Genomic DNA, 19,774 nt, shown 5'->3' with positions numbered 1-19,774 from the left:
TCAAGACGCTGTTTAAACAGCATGATCATTACACAGGTGCACCTTGTGCCACTAAAATGTGCACACAACACAGTCTCAAGTTTTGAGGGAGCGTGCAATTGGCATACCGACTGCAGGAATGTCTACCAGAGCTGTTGCCAGAGAATTGAATGTTAATTTCTCTCCAATAAGCTGCTTCCAACATCTTTTTAGAGAATTTGGCAGTAAGTCCAACCGCAGACCACGTGTAACCACACCAGCCCAGGACCTCCACATCCGGCTTCTTCACCTGTGGGATCGTCTGAGACTAGCCACCCGGACAGCTGATGAGACTGTGGTTTTGCACAACAAAATAATTTCTGTACAAACTGTCAGAAACCGTCTCAAGGAAGTTCATCTGCATGCTCATCTTCCTCACATGAGTCTTGACCTGACTGCAGATCGACGTCGTAACCAACTTCAGTGGGCAAATGCTCACCTTCGATGGCCACTGGCACGCTTGAGAAGTGTGCTCTTCACAGATGAATCCCGGTTTCAACGGTGTATGTTGTCTTGTGGGCGAGCGGTTTGCTGAACAGAGTGCCCCGTGGTGGCGGTGGGGTTATGGTATAGCCAGGCATAAGCTACGAACAATGAACACAATTGCATTTTATCGATGGCAATTTGAATGCACAGAGATATCATGACGAGATCCTGAGGCCCATTGTCATGCCATTCATCTGCCGCCATCACCTCATGTTTCAGCATGATAATGCACAGCCCCATGTTGCAAGGATCTGTACACAATTCCTGGAAGCTGAAAATGTCCCAGTTCTTCCATGGCCTGCATACTCACCAGACATGTCACCCATTGAGCATGTTTGGGATGCTCTGGATCGACATTTACGACAGCATGATCCAGTTCCTACAACTTCGCACAGCCATTGAAGAGGAGTGTGACAACATTCCACAGGCCACAATCAAAAGCCTTTTCAACTCTATGTGAAGTAGATGTGTTACACTGCATGAGGCAAATGGTCACACCAGATACTGACTGGTTTGCTGATCCACACCCCTCCCTTTTAAGGCATCTTGTGACTAACAGATGCATATCTGTATTCCCAGTCGGGAAATCCATAGATTAGGGACTAATTAATTAATTTAAAATGACTTATTTCCTTATATGAACTGTAACATCTTGAAAATTGTTGCATGTTGTGTTTATATTTGGGTTCTGTGTATTTAGAGTTGGGACAACTTTTAGAATTTGGGATATTGTTCTAATTCAAGACATTCAGTTACATAACATTGTTTAAATATTCCCCATGTAATGTTCATGGGGAACATGGCTGCATGTGGTAGTGTCATGTAAATGCATCATAATGCTCATTACAGACATTCAGTTTTATAGTATTTTTTTAATATTCCCCATGTAATGTTAATTGGGAGCTAACATGGCTGCCATAGAATGTTGAAGTGGCATGTAAATGCATCATAATGCAGAAACCTTTTCAAACGGTACTGTTTTTGGTACGGTAGCTACTCCGTCAGCCACAGGCAGAAGGGCTGTACAGGGAAAGGGAGGGCTGACGGCGAGGCAAAGTGGGGAGAGAGGAGAGGAAGAACTCGGGGCCTGACCACCACATCTTTTCATGCGAAGAAACTGCACTGTCAAAAACGTTAGTAATTAGGTATAATTATTGTTGATGCATAGTTTGTTTTAGCGTTAACGTTATATCTTACTGTTGGGGTAATGTATAGCTAGAATGTTGAATTCTTTACAAACTGACCAACTATCACTTGCGAGTTTTCTCTGGTCGGTTGTTGCACTACGCTAGATAGCTAGGTTGCTAACTGCACAACTGATACAAAACGTCCTTCTACTATCTGTGGCTGCACTGTCTACAGGCCACAATTTTGTTGACTCCGCGTTTGTCACAATCTAGGTAGCTAGTTATTTGAGATATATAATGTCAGCTAGCTAGGTAACGTTAGTTTACGACATGCATCTTCTTGACCAAAATGCACAGACAAAAAACAAATGAGAATGGATGCTTATGCCTCATGTTATGAAAACCGTGCCTCTCAAAAGCACGGGCCTGATGCCAAATGTTGACGTTTGCGTCTGTTATTTCATGAATTTCACCCCCCTCATTTTTTTCAGTCCTGTTTTTGGTCATCCGAAAACGACTCTGGCCCGGGCCCCAGTCCGCGGTCTTGAGTTAGATAGCGGAGTGTGATTGAAGCACGTTTATCGGTGTCCCAGCACGTCTTTTCCACCAAGGAGGTAGTAATGGGTGACAGCAGAGGTAAGAGAATGCCACTGGTGTTTTCGAATGAATTTCGCTAGCTATCAAGCCACTTCGGCATTTTTTAAAATGTTCCAGCTGCAGTGGTCAACTATAGTTGGTGCATTAGAGATGCTTGTTGACAATATTTGCAATGGCTCAAGGCATAACAAGTTACTAAGCTACCGAACTGAATAGCCTAGTTGGCTATAGCTACAAGGATGCACTCACAAATTACACACAAAAAAACACATCACCCCAGTTTTTAGTCTGATTACTACACACTTATTGGTATATACAGCTTGAAATGATTGTTTAAATGTTCTTTACAAGCCAGAATGTTTAATACAATCATTTGAAATGACTACCAGTTAGTTTTCTGTGGTGTTGGACTTTCAGGTCGAAATTTGATATCCACAAGGAAGTATTGTTTACTCAACTGTTTAGAGCGGCAGTACCGAAGTTGACATTTCTATCACCTGGCACATGCTCAAAACCATGTCAACACCTGCTGACACCAGTACATCACTGGGACCTATCCAGGACATCTACTCAAAATGGTGCCTGAGGAAGGTCTGCAGCGGTCATCACACCCCAAACACGAGCTGTTCCCTCCCCTACCGTCAGGGCAGACAGTATCGGAGCATGAGGTCTGATATCAAAAGGCTCAGACAGTTTCCATCTACATCCATCATCAGACTACTGAACACTTGAACTGGACTGACCACATGCACTGACTCTCCACACCTTGGCACACACACATCACAACTGCTGCTACCCGACTCTTATGATGATTGCTAAATACTGTATTATAATTATGCTAAAATGTTTATTCTACTCTACTGAGCCATTTACTTTTTTCATATTCTTATATTTTATTATTTCTTACTGTTGTATTGTTAAAGTAAGCATTTAGTTGGACGTGTATACCATGTGTATCCCGTACATACGACTAATAAAACTGGACTTCAGTTAGTTGGCCTGCATGTACTTCCGTCTTGTGCACGTGCCTTTCGGTCATGAGCAAACACGCGAGGCATGCATACTGAAGTCAGCAGGTATTTACATGGTTTTGCGCATGTGCCAGGTGATGATAGAAACTTTAGTACCGGCGCTCTAAAAAGTCAGCTAAACAATACTTTCCTGTGGATAATTTGTTTCAAATTTCGACCAGCATGGTATTGGGCAACCGGTAAGTAAGTAGCCTTGGCTTGTGCGATCCGGAACAGCTCATTAGGGCAGGAACCTATCTCCTGTTTCTGTAGCGCGAGGCAGCTTGATGTACAAGTACACCCCCTGCACAAGACGCTAGTCTATCGCAGGGACTTACACGGAACCCAAACCGGCTGCGCCATCGAGCATCAATTTATTTTGTCCCCCCACACCAAACGCGATCACGACACGCAGGTTAAAATATCAAAACAAACTCTGAACCAATTACACCAAATGATTTTTAAATCAGTTACAAAGTTGAATGGCTATGATAGGAGAACGGAGGATTGATCAACAACATTGTAGTTACGCCACAATACTAACAAATGACAGTGAAAAGAGGGTAGGTAGCCTTTACAGAATAAACATTTTCCAAAACATGCATCCTGTTTGCAACAAAGCACTAAAGTAATACTGAAAAAAAACACACAAAAAACATTGAGTACCACTCTTCATATTTTCAAGCATGTTGGTGGCTGCAACATGGGGCAGCAGGTAGCCTAGTGGTTAGAGCGTTGGACTAGTAACCGAAAAGGTTGCAAGATAAAATCCCCGAACTGACAAGGTAAAAATCTGTCGTTCTGCCCCTGAACAAGGCAGTTAACCCACTGTTCCTAGGCCGTCATTCAAAATAAGAATTTGTTCTTAACTGACTTGCCTAGTAAAATAAAAATAAAATGTTATGGGTATGTTTATCATCGGCAAGGACTAGGTTGTTTTTTAGGATAAATAATTAACGGAAAAGAGCTAAGCACAGGCAAAATCCTAGAGGAATACCTGGTTCAGCATGCTTTCCACCAGACACTTGGAGACAAATTCACCTTTCAGCAGGACAATCGCCTAAAAAACGAGGCCAAATATAGATGGGTTGCTTACCAAGACGACATTGAATGTTGCTGAGTGGCCTAGTTACAGTTTTGACTTAAATCGGCTTAAATCTATGGCAAGACTTAAAAATGGTTGTCTAGCAATAATTAACAATCAACATGACAGAGCCTGAATATTTTTTTTTCAAGATTAATGGCCAAATACTGTACAGTCCAGGTGTGCAAAGCTTGTAGAGACTTACCCAGAAAGACTCAGCTGTAATTGTTGGCAACGGTGATTCTAGCATGTATCGGCTCAGGGTGTTGAATACTTATCTAATCAAGATATAGTGTTTTATTTATTTATATTAATACATTTTTCAAACATTTTCTTCTACAGTGACATTAGAGTAAATGACAATTATAGATTTTAATCCCACTTTGTAACAACAAAATGTGGAAAAAGTCAACGAGTGTGAATACTTTCTGAAGGTGTGCATTTGAACTTTGGAAATACACTTTACAAATTCATTATTATTGGTATTAATTATTGCTTATACAGAATTATTCCAAATGCTATATAAGGGGTCATTTACTGCATTTCGAACATAGTTTAAAAACTCTAAATGCAATTTTAAACAACAAAAACAACCAAAATTGACTCTAGCCATTATCACCTTGGCTGCTGTAACTTCATTCACCTTAGTAGATAGGGGACATTCTACAAACACTTGTCTTACAACAATTAGCTGCTACACACTAGCCCAGCACCAGGTTAAAAAAACTCTAGTTTCATGTTATGTCAAACAGCAGTTAACTAACCATCTACCACCTGTGCACTGTTTTGAGAAAAAAGTTGTGCTGTTCACTGCGGAGCTGCGTTGATGCGCTGTCCCAAAGCCAGCCAGCCGCGAATGCAGCCTTCCTGCCCTGGTTCTGAGCCGTCTGCATGATCCCAAAGCCATCTCTCTGATACTGCTACACTGCATTTGCCTTTTAATCGGAATTAGAATGATTTTAGTGACCTATTTTAAATTGGTGTTGATCTAGGGTTTGCACCTGCCATATCCAACTGACACCCCTGGGCATGACCCTTGTAAAAGTAAGCACACACAAAACTAACTTCATTGTAGCTAGGGGAACTATCAATCATTTTTTTTCTTAAACTTGAGTTGTATGTAGGGTGTCATCACTTTCTGGCATATAATCCCTGTCGTTTCTCACCAGATTCCCGCAGCCCAGACAGCTCCTCTGTGTCCTCCCCTCCCTCTGGCCAGCGCTCGCCACCCCTGACCCCCACAGCTGCCTCAATGACTTCTCTGCCGCCCGCCACCTCGGCCGTCAACAGCCCCATCAGCAGCATGGGCTCGCCCTTCTCTGTCATCAGCTCCTCCCTGGGGTCGCCCTGCCTGCCCGGGACACCCTCAGTGGGTTACGGCCCCATCAGCAGCCCCCAGGTGAGCCCTGAGTTCCAGACAGGTAGCTAACACTGTTCTGTTCTACCACTCTTCTCCTGCCTCATCTTTCACCTTTCAGGGTCATTCAGAGATGGGAAGTTGGCACCATGGTCAATAAATGCTGCTTTACAGTAGTGGCCAGTGTGAACCAAGTGTGACTTCATAGGCTGCAGTCAACATGCGTGTATCTGCCAGTATCATCCTCTGGTGATTGGTTGAGAAGAGTATCACTTGTTGAGCTCACTTTTATTGTAAATAAACAATTGGCTGCTATTTTACGACCCCTAAAATGTGCAATTAGGCAATATCGCAATATTATTTTTGAGCTAGCTGTACCTGCATCAACTCTAGTATTTTCCCTTCAAAGCTTGTTTTCCATATTATTTTTTAAATAGGGAGCCAATTTGTTTTCAGCACTTTTATTTCCATGGTTGATCAAAACTATTATTATCATGGCTCTCTCTTGTCCCTCTGCAGCAGACATATGGTGAGCAATATGTTTGGAACATCAAATCGCAATAAAATCACAGTATCCAATCGCAATACATATCCAATCGTGAGAATCGCAATACATATCGTATCGACACCTAAGCCTCGTGATAATATCGTATTGTGAGGTCCCTGGCAATTCCCAGCCTTATAGGTCAAGTGAAGTTGTGGATAACTACCAAAGGCAAACGTGAAACCATACATATCTAAATATTGTAAATCATTGATTTGATATCTGTGAAATCAACCACGAAATAGCATTATTTGGGTACTTTTTTAAACATGTTGCCCTTTTTCTTTGAATGTGTTCTGACTTTAAAAACCTCACAAAATATTAAATTAATTGAGTAATGATTAAATTGACATTTTAGATCAAGGGTACCAGTGGATGAATCATTGGTTGCCCTCAAAACCACACATCAAAAGATCAAACTCTCCCTGTCCTCTTCCTGCGTATGACTAGAAAATAGGGAACACATTCTGCAATATTTCCATTAAATATATACAGTACCAGTCAAGTTTGGACACACCTACTCATTCAAAGGTTTTTCTTTATTTTCAATATTTTCTACATTGTAGAATAATAGTGAACATATCAAAACTACGAAATAACACATCATGTAGTAACCAAAAAAGTGTTAAACAAATCAAAATGTGTTTTATATTTTAGATTCTTCAAATAGCCACCCTTTGCCTTGATGACAGCTTTGCACACTCTTGGCATTCTCTCAACCATCTTCACGAGGTAGTCACCTGGAATGCATTTCAATTAACAGGTGTGTCTTGTTAATTTGTGGAATTTCTTTCCTTCTTAATGCGTTTGAGACAATCAGCTATGTTGTGACAAGCTAGGGTTGGTATACAGAAGACAGTATGTGTTATTTCATAGTTGTAGAAAATGTAGAAAATAGTCAAACAAAAGAAAAACCCTGGAATGAGTAGGGGTGTCCAAACTTTTGACTAGTACTGTACATAAAATCCATAAATTCACATGCACAAAGTACAGTTTTTAAATCTACATTTAATTTATCTGCGTTTGCGAACATTTTATGTAGATTTTTTTTCTTCTTCCAGGCACAAATTGATTTGTCCAAGGGGCTCGTAGTGGCAGCATAGTAGTGAATATCCAAACAAATACCCGTACTGTCCGTCCCTGAGTGTGCCCACCCATCCCTCTTTCTTTCCTCCCCTGCCCTCTACTTCATCCCTTTCTTTTTACTTCACAGATCAATATGTATACCAGGAGTGCAGAGGTAAGAACCCCCCCCCCTATTACCACCTCTGCCTTTCTCTATATTGGTTGTTTTATTTCCTCTATCTCCTCTCACATCAGATGGTCCTTTTCAGTGTTATTTCTCCTCTCCTTCCCTTGCTTTTTCTCTTTCTTTCTCCTCCCTCCCCCCATTTCACTTTTTGCCTCTGATTCTCCTCAAACGTCCTCACGAATTAATCCGGCTATGAGGATGCCTTGAGACTTAACCTGCTTGAACTGGTGAGGGCGAGAAGTGCTCTGTAATCTCTATTGCTTTGAGGGCGAGGGAGGCTCTTTTCTCCGACCAATGATGCCTGGGCGTGCGAACGGGTAACTGAATGTGGCTTTAATACTGATCAACCAGCCCACTCAAAAAGATAGCTGTGATTGTTGGATGCATGAAAGTACTGATGTTTTTTGTCATTTAAAAAAAAAATATGACAGCTCTGCATCTATGACTCCAAATAATTAAACTAAGGAGTGATGTGCTGTCAGTTCATGACACATCCTCCCCTCTCACTCCTGTCCCTATTCCCTCCCCCCTTTTTCTCTGCCTCCAGATCAACTCCACAGTGTCCATGTCGGGCCTGCACGCGGTCAGCAGCTCGGATGACGTGAAGCCTCCGTTCGGGCTGGGAGGCCACAGCCCAGGGGGCCCCATGCTCTCCCAAAAGCGCCTGTGTGCCATCTGTGGTGACCGCTCCTCCGGTAAGTCTAGGCCCAATCCCAAACTGGCCCCTAGACCCTATGCTCTTGTGGAGATCAGAGATGAATTGAATGGTGTATGCAATATGGCCAGAACCCCACCCCAGCCTGTAAGAAGACAAGTTGAACTATATACTCTTCCATCTATAGGACAGACTGGGGGATGATTTAGGGTCTGTGTCAGGGGGGAACTGAGAGAGAAGCAGTAGTGCAATATGCTTTGTTTATTAAAGGATAGTTCTGTCCAAAATTGTACAGGCGTTGAATGAAATTTAGTTAGGTGGTGTGGATGTTTCTCATGAATTTGGGATTGACACTCTGAGTTTTGTGTTGTGCATAGTGGGATCTACACAACATGGCATTGGCTACATGGACTTATAGCCTTATGGTATGGAAACGTCATATAACCCTAGATTTGGGGTTACCTTTCCGTAGTGTAGAAAATTGTAAAAATCTGCATAAAATGTTTAAAACACAGTAGGGAATTGTTTTTCATCTATCCCTTGTCTGTACCAGTTCAGTTTCTACTAAAAGGGACCGAAACACTTCCATGTATTTTCATTACCATCACACCTGAAAAACTATGCGCTCTAGGCTTAGTGCCTGAAGGATTGAAAGGGGTTTGTTACTGATGTAACCTTCCCTCCTTTTGCTATCCCCCTATTCCCTCTCTATTGTTGTCAATTTACATTCATCTTTCTTGTCATTCTCTCTATAGGTAAGCACTACGGAGTGCACAGCTGCGAGGGCTGCAAGGGTTTCTTCAAGCGCACGGTGCGCAAGGACCTGAGCTACACCTGCCGGGACAACAAGGACTGCCTGGTGGACAAGCGCCAGCGCAACCGCTGCCAGTACTGCCGCTACCAGAAGTGCCTGGCCTGTGGCATGAAGAGGGAAGGTAAGGGGGGAGCCTAGCAGTCTGCTTTCCTCAACTAGCATTCAATATGGCTTATTAAAGGGCAACGCTATCACCAGGTAAGGCTTGAAATGGAGGAAGAGGCCGAGAGGGATGCAATTGGAGATATGAGGAGCGAGACCGCGACAAGACAGACAGAATGAGGGAGAGCTAGGATCCTTATTGAAATTGGGTCTGACTTGCTGCAGTAAGAATGTAGAAGTAAGAGGGATGGGGCCCCTTGTGTCTCCTAACCCAAAGACCCCCACTCACCAACCGTCCTGTTGCCCTGCTGAAATAACACTGGTTGACATTGTTGCCGAAAGATTGTATAGCCTACTTGCTATAAAACTATTTCCAAATGCTGTTTTTAAATCCACTGAAATAATCAATGTATAATAAAGATTCTCTAAGAGCATTTAAGATTTTTTGAATATTGTAATATGAATTTCTAAGGGGAGAGTATTGATTGTACTCAAAGGGGATGGAAAGAACGAGAAAGAGGTAGAGAGAGGGGGATGGAGAGCCTTGTAAACACTAACCCCTGTCCCCCTCTCTCTCCCCTCTTGTTTCCCCTCGTTTTCTCTCTCCCATCTTCTGTAGTGGTCCAAGATGAACGACAGAGATGTAAGGAGAATGGCATTTAAATAGTTGGTGGGGAATAGTGCAGAGTACTTATGTAGTTTTATGTCAATGCTCAGAAATGGACCATACCACACGGAAGACAGCGCTCTCTTGCCTACAAGACTTTGAAACAATCATCCTTTTTCTAATGTTTGTGCATTTTTCAAATGTTTTATTTGGTCAAGAGGTAAAACAACAATATTTTATGTTGTTTTGTTGTGATGGTCTATTTCTGGGTGAGGTATGTTGCAGAATGTATTGGTATGAAACTCTAATTACCAGGCGCAATGTAAGTCTTAAGGCCCTGATATACTATAGCCATCGGGCGTACGACATTGCCATCAGCCGTTGAGGAAATGCTTCCTTTGAAATCTATGAAAGCTGCTTCACTACCCTTGTTGTGCTCACGTTGCGTCAAGTCCAATGGCAGCGCCCAAGCTCAAGAATCGCAAAGGTTCAATTCTTTACGCCGCGTTCATTCCGTCTTGTAAATTGGAATAATGAGAAATAAAGTTGATTTTGGTTGCATATAGCCTCCACTATACACTTCACAATGTAAACAAAGGCAACTTGTGCAATTAGAGGATCATTTAGTACAACCACTACCAACACTTTAATGAGTACTTGCGAAAAACTGGACCAAAGCTATTGTACTTCCGCATAATTGATGAATATGGTAAGGTACAGTAGGGGAAAATAGAGAAAAGATGTTCTTCCCCTCTGTTCCTCTCCGCTCTCAAAACAACATGCTCTGTGTAGCAGGTAGAACATCACATTGACACACCGCTGATAGCAACGCAACGCTTATTGTGGAGTTAGTGTTACTGTTCTCTGTATCGCTGACATTATGTAAAATCGTATTACCATTATATTACTGTGGTGTCGGGCTGATTTCACATATTTCCCTGCATTCGCTGATAGTGGTGCACAGATGATTGGTATTGTGCCAGTTTATGTGGTTTGGGGTGACTTCAAAGATGTATAACCTGTAATGTGCCATAGGAATAAACCTTATTGTGGGGTGATTCTAATAGAACATTTTCTTGATGGCTGATGGGAATCAGATATCAGTCTTGGGGCCACAGGAAAGCAGCTTGCGAGCCTGATGTGGCCCCTAGGCCTTGAGTTTGAGACCTGGTGTGAAAGGTTAAAAAAAAAGCTTTGTCGTTTGAACTAAACGGGAAATGTACATATCTGTGTATCTCCTTTTCCTCTACCTGTGTCATTCTTTACTTTCCTCATTTCACATTCCTCTCTTTCTCAACTTTTTTTAATTTCCCCTCCTTTCTCTCTCACCTTTCTCTTTTTTTTCTTTTCACTTTGCTTCCCATTTGCTTCCCTGTCCTGCTCTTTCTTTATCTTTTACCCCTCCATCCTTCTCCCTACTTTCCCCTCTCCTCCTCCCCTCCTGTGCCTCTTTCCTTCTCGCTCCCCGACTCTCTCGTCCCCTCCTTCCCTCTCTCCTTCCCTCTGCCCTTCCTGTGCCCCTGCAGCCGTGCAGGAAGAGCGCCAGAGGAACAAGGAGCGGGAGAGCGAGGTGGAGTCGACCAGCGCCGTCAACGAGGAAATGCCCGTGGAAAAGATCCTGGAGGCCGAGATGGCCGTGGAGCAGAAGACCGAGCTGCATGCCGACGGGAGCTCCGGGGACAGCTCGGTAAATGTGTGTGTGTGACCCACCGTCTGACCCCGCGACGCACACATACCAACTTCTCTTACTCCACTGTCTGTTATTATTTCTAGAGATTTGATTGTGCGACTGAGCCAACAATTTGTGAATATATTCTGAGATAACAGACCCGCTTAGTTTTAAATGTGATCCTAAGGTCTCCAGTCTCTATTTTGTGCCCTATGTTGAAGCCAGTCTCTCCTCCCTCTGTCCCTCTCCAGCCCAATGACCCGGTCACCAACATCTGCCAGGCTGCAGACAAGCAGCTGTTTACCCTGGTGGAGTGGGCCAAGAGGGTCCCCCACTTCTCTGAGCTGGCCCTGGACGACCAGGTCATCCTGCTACGTGCCGGTACGCTCAAAAAGCCTTCGCCTTTTCATGTTCATCGGCACCAAACGGAAGAAAGCAAACTGAAACCTGGACACGTCCAATAAAACTTTACTTTTTTTTAGTTGGAAAAAGTTTTTTGTCATACACCCTAATGAACACAGCCCTGCTCAGCTTTGACCTCATTAAATCCAAGCTGTTCACAGCCCTACATGGATAGGCTGATGACCCTGTCTCCCTCCAGGTTGGAACGAGCTGCTGATCGCTTCCTTCTCTCACCGCTCCATCAGTGTGAAGGACGGCATCCTATTGGCCACCGGCCTACACGTGCACAGGAACAGCGCCCACAGTGCCGGCGTGGGAGCCATCTTCGACAGGTAACACACACACGTGCGATGGACCTCGGTGAACCACATAGAAGCAACCTTTTACATGTTAATTTTCAAAGAAAAGCTTATAAACTGCAGGGAGAAAGATTGAAAAAAAGAAAGGTGCCCCTGAAGGATTTAAGCGTTCTGCATTGGTTTTAAGCTCAGTTTTCCATAAACAGTCAACACTTAATGTCTAGTGTTTTTGTAATGGCAGTTTATTTTATTTGATCATACACGCCGTCATATAAACACTTTACCATACATGTGTTTGTAGAACATAATTTTCAGTCATGGTCATTCATGCCTGTTACAGTTATTATTCATTAAATGGCCATTTCTCTTTGGAGTCCAGATGAGTTTGTTGAAATGAGCTGAATCATTTTCCTGAATAAAGGGAGAATGGAGCACTTTCGGGTAGAGTTCGTGCATATATTAGGATTACATTTTGTGACGTTTTTGTTCATTTTGGACTACGGTGAGGATTTTTTTCGGCTGTTCGAACACCCAGCATTTTTTCTGGAGGCAAGCCGAAGTTCGGAGACGAAGTCTACGCCCTTTCATTGGTAATTGGTCAACAGTAGGGATTATTCAGTAAAGTCTTTGTTGTCATTCAACAAGAGACGACTTGTTTTCATGTACATTTTTTCATTGAAAATGCACCAAACATCTTAGTTAGATGTAAAATTCGAGACTAACATCTATTTGGGCAAAAACGTCTAAATTAATGACAGATTTCTTGAGTTATCTTAGATTAGTTTGGACTATTTTGAGGAAGTGTACACTGGCTACGGCGTCTCAAAATGGACAAACAGTGCTATTGCGCGCTTTTTCCCCCTCATTTTTCAAGCAAAGGTTTTTTTTAAGGGAGTATGCGAGCACACTCGTTCTGTTCGACTAGCTGAGTTCGGTCAGGTGCCAGCCGAACTGAAGCATGCTGACGCCTTTAGTCTGCCTCTAGAATAATGCAGCATGCTAGAACGCTGGGGACTAATGCTTAATGTACTGTAGACGTCACTGTTGATTTCACTAGGATACCCCCCCCCCCCCCCCCCCCCCCCAACACAGCCACACCCACACGGGGCACACTCATCTATTCCATTTTACTTTGGCAGATGTCAGTATTTTATTCAGTAGCAGAAAATAGCCTTTAATCAAGCGGCATGGCACCTGTCTTGAGTAAAATCCTGCGCTCATCGCAGCTCTCAAGGAACAAGCGTGCCCACCCCAACTCAATAGGGTCGCCACATCACATGGTGTGAATGCATTGTTTATTACACAGTAATTACATTGTTATTAATAGCTCGTAAACTGCAAGACTCCCAATTCCCACAGGAACTTAAGCATCTCTTGGATTAACTGGTTGCAGGCTTTTGTTTCAGATTCATCTAGACATCCTTGCGTAAATGTGGTCCGCTGAATGTTTTTTTTGTTGTTGTGTGAAATCTCTCAATTCTCATTTTTTATCTTCACGTGTCTTTTTTGTTTCCTAAAAAAAACATAATTTTCTTTCATTCATTTATGATTTATGCCAAATCGATTTGATTAAGATGATTAAATCATATTACTGCATTGTTCCTTTGACTATTTATTACGCTCCTCTATTGGCTTATGCTTCTCTGCTCTACTGTCATTGGCCCGTGCTAATACTTATAACCCTTTTGTGCTGATTTGGTTAAACCATTTACATGAAGGATTTTTTTAAATGATACGTACTTACCCAGGAAGTTTTATATGCTAATTATCGAGGGTACAATGAAGTATGCCTAAAACGCTACGGTAGTGAAGATAAGCAGAGGTCTTGGGTAATACTGTATAGAACTAGTTAAATAAAGGTTCATTAAAAAACAACATTAAATAAAAAATAACTATTTGCCCTATTTCAATGAGACCCAATATGTGACCCAATATCAATGAGACCCAATATCTTCTCCTCTAAATCTTGTCTGTGCTCAAATGTCTCGGATCTATTTATTGCTGTGTTACACTGGCATATTTTTGTCATTCCTCAAGCTTTATTTCCCGTAGTTTTAATGCTATCTAAAACATTTTCATCAGGCCAAGTCTCCATCAACAAGAGCCTGTAGCTTGTTACTCCCAGAAGTGGAACTGGGCACCAAAATGCAATGTAGAGTCTAACTTACCTGTTCCTCTGGGCCCAAACCAACGCAGGGGGGGACAATGTAATAACAATGTAACTGTGTAATAACATTGTAATAACACATTGTAATTGAATACACAGGGAGAGTGCGCACAATGCAGAGGTTGGAGCCATATTTGACAGGTAATGACATCACTACACGCCTACCTTCCCCTATCAACAACGAACACAAAACAAAACAAACAACGCCACAAAATAAACGCTTTTCTTGGCCCAGTTGTTGAGTGAGAGAATCTGGCAAAGAAAGTGCTGTAATTAGCCCAGGTAAAAGAGCGGGTCGTGTGTATCTTGTCAGCTCGTGTTTCAGTGAGTGTTGTGTTCTGTTTCTCCTCTTCTCTGTCGTAGCGCAGGCTCGACTGGTCGCTGGCGCAGCGTCGACAAAACACCAGCTGCTAACTTCCTTCCCTTCATCTTCTTTCTGTCCTTATTGAATTATTGCATTACCCAACATTTTTGCGATGTGCAGTAGTTTGTAAATAAGAAAAGTGTGGTTTGGGCTTGGATGGAAGTTATAGATTGTGTGGTTGTAGTGTAACGTTTAAATGCATAATGTAAAGAGGATGTAAAACCTGTATCCCAGCCCCCCTGCCCTTCTGTTAATTTCTTTATTTAACTGCTGCATCGTTGAGTGGAACTGTGGTGAACCCTAGAGAAGATGCTAACCCATCTCCTCCCGTTCTCTCGTCCCTCTGTCACACCTCCCCCTCCTCGACCCTGGTTGTAGAGTTCTCACTGAGCTGGTCAGTAAGATGAGAGACATGCAGATGGACAAGACCGAGCTCGGCTGCCTCCGAGCCATCATCCTCTTCAACCCAGGTAATGATTTCCGCTCAAATAATGATTTGAGACAAGACAACGATTTAAGCCGTTTCAGACCAGATTATGATTTCAGTCATTTCATCCCAGATATAGCATGATGTCAGGAAGAATCACATGTTAATTATTGTCATGTGCTATAGTGCCTGTGTTTGTTCCTGCATTCAGATGCCAAGGGACTGTCCAGCCCAAGTGAAGTGGAATTGCTGAGGGAGAAGGTGTACGCATCGCTGGAGTCCTATTGTAAACAGAGATACCCCGACCAGCAGGGCAGGTACAAGAGAAACACACAGACATACTATAGCACCTATCCACACAATACTCCCACGTCACCGCCATGATTGACCTCACTCGTTCTCCCCATCGCCCCAGGTTCGCTAAGCTCCTCCTCCGGCTGCCAGCGCTGCGCTCCATTGGCCTGAAGTGCCTGGAGCACCTGTTCTTCTTCAAGCTGATTGGCGACACCCCTATCGACACGTTCCTCATGGAGATGCTAGAGGCGCCCCACCAGCTGACCTAAGAACCAGGTTCTGCCCTGGTCCATTTTGCACCAGGGGTTCTAGTTCTGGCACCCTGGTTCTGGGGCTTCACCATGTCTGCTGGTTTTGATGTCCCGCTCACACCAACCCCACCACCCCTTCACCCATAACCCCCCCCAAGCTTATACAGCTCCGAAAGACCATATGCTGTCAAACACACAGGCGCAAACACTTTTTCACAGTAGGGGTTAAGACACATTGAAATATCTCCTTTTTAACTGCTTATACAAGTTTTTATCATGAGTTAGCCTTCAGTTGGTAGCCTCCAGCTTTGAGTGTAAACGCTTCTGCGAATCCGGTAGACCTCTCAGCTTCTTGTGGGGTTCGTAAGTTATTCAGATACATTGCTGTGCGCATAGATATGACGAGTGGCTTACTCCGTCTTAGGCTTTACTATTGGGATTAACCCAAACACGTCATGATCAGGTGCGTAATATTTCAATCAACTGTTACCCAACTTCTATTGGTCAGGACACAGCCAATAGAGGCAGACACGCCCCTCTGAGTTCACCAATCCGAATGTGATTTGAATACTATGCTTTATTCATGCTTAAATGCGCTGAATTCATTCTGAAGTACTGTACTCTTAAAATGAGACCTTTTTTAAGGCATTGAAATCCAAGGAGGGGGCACTTTGGTTGGCCCTTAAAGCTCACACCAGGCTTTCAAAGAGAGAAACTGACTTGTAAGATGTGTTCTTTGTTGCATTTAGCTGTTTGTTCTCCAAACAAGGGCCATTGGGCACAGGAAGTGCAACCTGGTTCAAGAGCACTGCGTTCATTGGTGCTGTTGTAGATGTTTTTTTTGTTTGACACCCTCTACTTTGCTAATGGTCATTTTTGCACTCTGTGAAACATTACTGTGTAAGTAAACAGGTTTCTGCAACAAATATCTGCCCATCTTTAAGAAACTGTGGCAACCACAACGAATCTCTCCATCTCATCTTAAAAGTCTTCTTAAGAGCCAAGGTGTTAATGGCCGTGCTTCGTTCTGTGAAATGGCCATCCGGTCTAAGAAAGCCTTGATATCATTCGATATCTTGTTCCAGTGGTCTGCTGTACCCCTACAACTCCCCTTCTGAATCCTCAGTTTGTGTCATTCAAGTGCTTGCAGCCTCTTTCCGTTAACTTTTTAACAATATGTAAATACGATGACACATCTACTCCTTCACTAGAGCACGACTGGGCAATCCCAATATGTGCATACAGTAGGGAAAACACAGGGGTTAGCAAGCATGTTAGCAAACAACAACAAAAAATTCCCCGATAGCAATATGAACAGATATTGTACACATTCAATATGTACTGTAAAAAAATATAGATATAATCGTAAAAGGGTTTTACCCATAGACTGGATTTTAAGCTTGAAAACCTCACCTCATTGTCACTGACTATTAGGTCTAGTTGTTGTGCTAGTAGTTCCGTCACTCTTGACGCGATGGTATTCTATAGGGATGGTATTCTATAGGGCTGCTGTGTCACGGGCAGGGCGATAGACCCCGCCCCCTTAGCCTGCCCAGCCTGTGACAATACTTTGTATTTTATTGTGGAGCTGATTGGTTGGCTTCAGCCGATGACCCTGCCAGCCATCTACCGCGACTGTATTGTGTGGTCTGCTTACACAAAGCTAAGCAATAGGGGCCGATTCAGCTCCCCCATAACAGAACTAGCTGTCAACACATTAGATACAAACTTTGAACTGAAATATTAAAAGAGCATCATTACACACAATGTGAGCAGTATTGGCGGATGCATAACGATTGAGACCATATTGTGTGCATAGAAGGATTTAGATGTGTTGGTCGTTTATGAAGTATTTGGAGATTCAGAACAGAAATTAGGATGTAGAATAGAGATTGCTGTATCGCTTACTGGACAGAAATTCAGCTGTCCTAAAGTTGGGTGCTACACGACTCATGTGGTCTTACAATTATAGATGTGCTTGTTTACACCAGTGGAGGCTGGTGGTAGGCGCTATAGGAGGATGGGCTCATTGTAATGGCTGGAATGGAATTGACATTTTTAGTAATTTTAGAAGATCCTCTTAAACAGAGCGAATTAGAGGAGCAATTAGGGTTAAGTGCCTTGCTCAAGGGCACATCGGCAGATTTTTCACCTAGTTGGCTCAGGGATTCGAACCAGCGACCTTTCGGTTACTGTCCCAACTGTCTTAACCGCTAGGCTACCTGCCGCCCGTTCAATGGAATGCTGTCAAACACGTTGTTTCCATGTGTTTGAAGTGTTTGGTACCATTCCATTTACTCCATTCCCGCCATTACATTGAGCCCGTCCTCCTATAGCTCCTCCCACCAATGCAAACACAGTACACAAACAAAACGCTAAGAGTGTGCAAGTACACACCCTCCACCTTTTTTCCCCTCTTGAAACTGAGGTCTACTTAAAATAGGATTCCCACTCGGCCGTACTCTTTTCAGCCGATCCCCTACATTGACTTGCAGTCAGCCCTTTCTGGCGGGAGAGGAACACCTCCCCCATGTAATGTGTATATGGAGGATGATACCTGTCTAACAGGGTGTCCTACTCCAAGCCTGTGAACAGGCCGTGGGAGCACTGTAGACCATTTACATGCCCGTCGGGTTTATGTACGTCTATACATGTGAACATGCACATGCTCTGTTCCTCAGTGTCCAGATTGTGAATGTACAGAGAAGAGCTGCGTCGCTTGTTGTCGCATCCCGATTTCAGAGCGATGAATCGAATTCGGAATCAGTCGCTGCAGAATAAAATGAACGATTAGAACTCGAGATCAGTCTTAAGGAATTTAGTCCCACGGGGTAGAGTATCTTATCTGTGTATCCCCAGTGTGAACCACGATCTTGTCACGATGTTGGCAACAATCCCTCATGTAATTCCCTCGTTTTTTTGTTGGAGCTTCCTCAGTTGAATGTGAACGCATTTCAATCTCCCATTTCTTAACATTAGAAAAGCCTGGCCTTGAGGGACCCCTCTTCAAGCCAAAACGAGTCTTTGACTCCAACATTCTAACAGTCTAATAAATTAATTTCATATGTGCTATTGGAAAAATAATATTTTGCTTGTGTTTATGAAGGACTTAGGTAACAGAATGCCAAAAAAGTATTATTTCAAAGAACAAAATAGCATTTTCATTAGTTTGTTACTGTAGGCTATTTGTTTTCTCATGCTCAAGTGTAGAGCTCATGGAACAGAGGTAATTATTGGAAAAGGGATATTTTGAAATAGAGCCAATACTATATAGAAATCAGTCTTACCTGCATGTGAGTGTAGGAGGATTTCAAAAAGTCACTTGTCGCTCCGAAAAATATATATCCTCTTTAGAACTGCTTATAACACAAAATGCTAACATGCGTGTGTTAAATAGACGTATTTAGGAAAAGTCAGACTGAGGGAGGCATGACTTTTAAAATGGCAGAGATATTTAAATTTCATATTTAGTCCAAAAGACTTTACTTGCCTCTTCTAGTGCTGTAACAGTGCATTTTAAAGATCCCTTGTTATGCTGTGTCTTGTCCTATAAAATTCAGTTTAGCTGTGAGCAGCGATTACAGTATACGTATAACAGCCCTATAAGAATTCTACAGGTTCTATAAGCTAGCATTTTCAGGTTGTTCAGGCAGACAGTTTATCAGAAGATTTTTTTTGAACTGCCTGTACACTATGTTTATGTGCCTGTGTTGATTTGTCACTATATCCACTGTGTACAATGAAGTCTTGATCTGGTTATACCAGCAAGCTCGGGTGTGCTGCAGCATGGAGAGAGGTTTTCAACAACACAGAAAGATGCACAGAAGAGCAGGGCGCAAGCGAAGTGGGGCGTAAATTTGCGTACACGTTGCCCGAGCCCTTCTCTTCCCTTGCCAACCGAGTGCAGTGTCCCTTTGGTATTACTTGATGGCAGTGCTGCGGCGGTCTTCGCCCTTGGAGACAGACCGCCGGCGTGCGACCCAAAGATGCGTGTCCCTCGTGACCGCGTGCACTCAAGGCAGACGCCTGGACCTTTTGATTACATTAATTTATCTTCAACTTACTTTTGAAATCAGTTGCTTTAAAAAAATTAAAAACTCTTAAAATTTTGCAGGCTGTGAAGCTGTCATGTGTTGGTATCTAGCGGGATGCAATACTTATTTAATAGGCACCCTGGTGCAAAGGTCAACTCTGTGATGATCAAAACACCCCATGCGGTTGGTTGGTGTCACCCCTGTGATGACGTAA

General features: G+C 43.1%; 1 protein-coding gene across 17 annotated transcripts; it reads left to right on the top strand.

Moving 5' to 3' along the window:
* Nucleotides 1-1,277: 1,277 nt before the first annotated feature.
* On the top strand, nucleotides 1,278-16,281 carry LOC129819750 (retinoic acid receptor RXR-beta-A). Of its 17 annotated transcripts, none has more exons than XM_055876300.1 (14): nucleotides 1,279-1,637; nucleotides 2,123-2,267; nucleotides 5,492-5,721; nucleotides 7,437-7,463; nucleotides 8,023-8,170; nucleotides 8,886-9,065; nucleotides 9,666-9,689; nucleotides 11,180-11,346; nucleotides 11,574-11,703; nucleotides 11,924-12,056; nucleotides 14,290-14,331; nucleotides 14,933-15,024; nucleotides 15,193-15,298; nucleotides 15,397-16,281. In XM_055876300.1, exons 2-14 carry the CDS (start codon nucleotides 2,252-2,254, stop codon nucleotides 15,542-15,544), a joined length of 1,443 nt encoding a protein of 480 aa, XP_055732275.1. In that variant the 5' UTR covers nucleotides 1,279-1,637; nucleotides 2,123-2,251; the 3' UTR covers nucleotides 15,545-16,281. The 17 variants fall into 17 exon arrangements, with proteins under 17 accessions (XP_055732278.1, XP_055732286.1, XP_055732288.1 ...); XM_055876301.1 differs by having other exon boundaries at nucleotides 1,279-1,649; XM_055876302.1 differs by having other exon boundaries at nucleotides 1,280-1,637; nucleotides 11,180-11,340.
* The last annotated feature ends 3,493 nt before the right edge of the window (nucleotides 16,282-19,774 follow it).

This window comes from Salvelinus fontinalis, chromosome 22 (assembly GCF_029448725.1).
Source record: "Salvelinus fontinalis isolate EN_2023a chromosome 22, ASM2944872v1, whole genome shotgun sequence".
Taxonomy (NCBI): Eukaryota; Metazoa; Chordata; class Actinopteri; order Salmoniformes; family Salmonidae; genus Salvelinus; species Salvelinus fontinalis.
This window is presented reverse-complemented; position numbering and strand designations above follow the sequence as displayed.

What these genes read in the sequence shown, in the direction of transcription:
- LOC129819750 (XM_055876300.1), top strand. An exon ending in CTGTGGCATGAAGAGGGAAG is followed by an intron (nt 9,066 to 9,665) that starts GTAAGGGGGGAG and finishes CATCTTCTGTAG; the next exon opens with TGGTCCAAGATGAACGACAG. An exon ending in TACCCCGACCAGCAGGGCAG is followed by an intron (nt 15,299 to 15,396) that starts GTACAAGAGAAA and finishes CCATCGCCCCAG; the next exon opens with GTTCGCTAAGCTCCTCCTCC.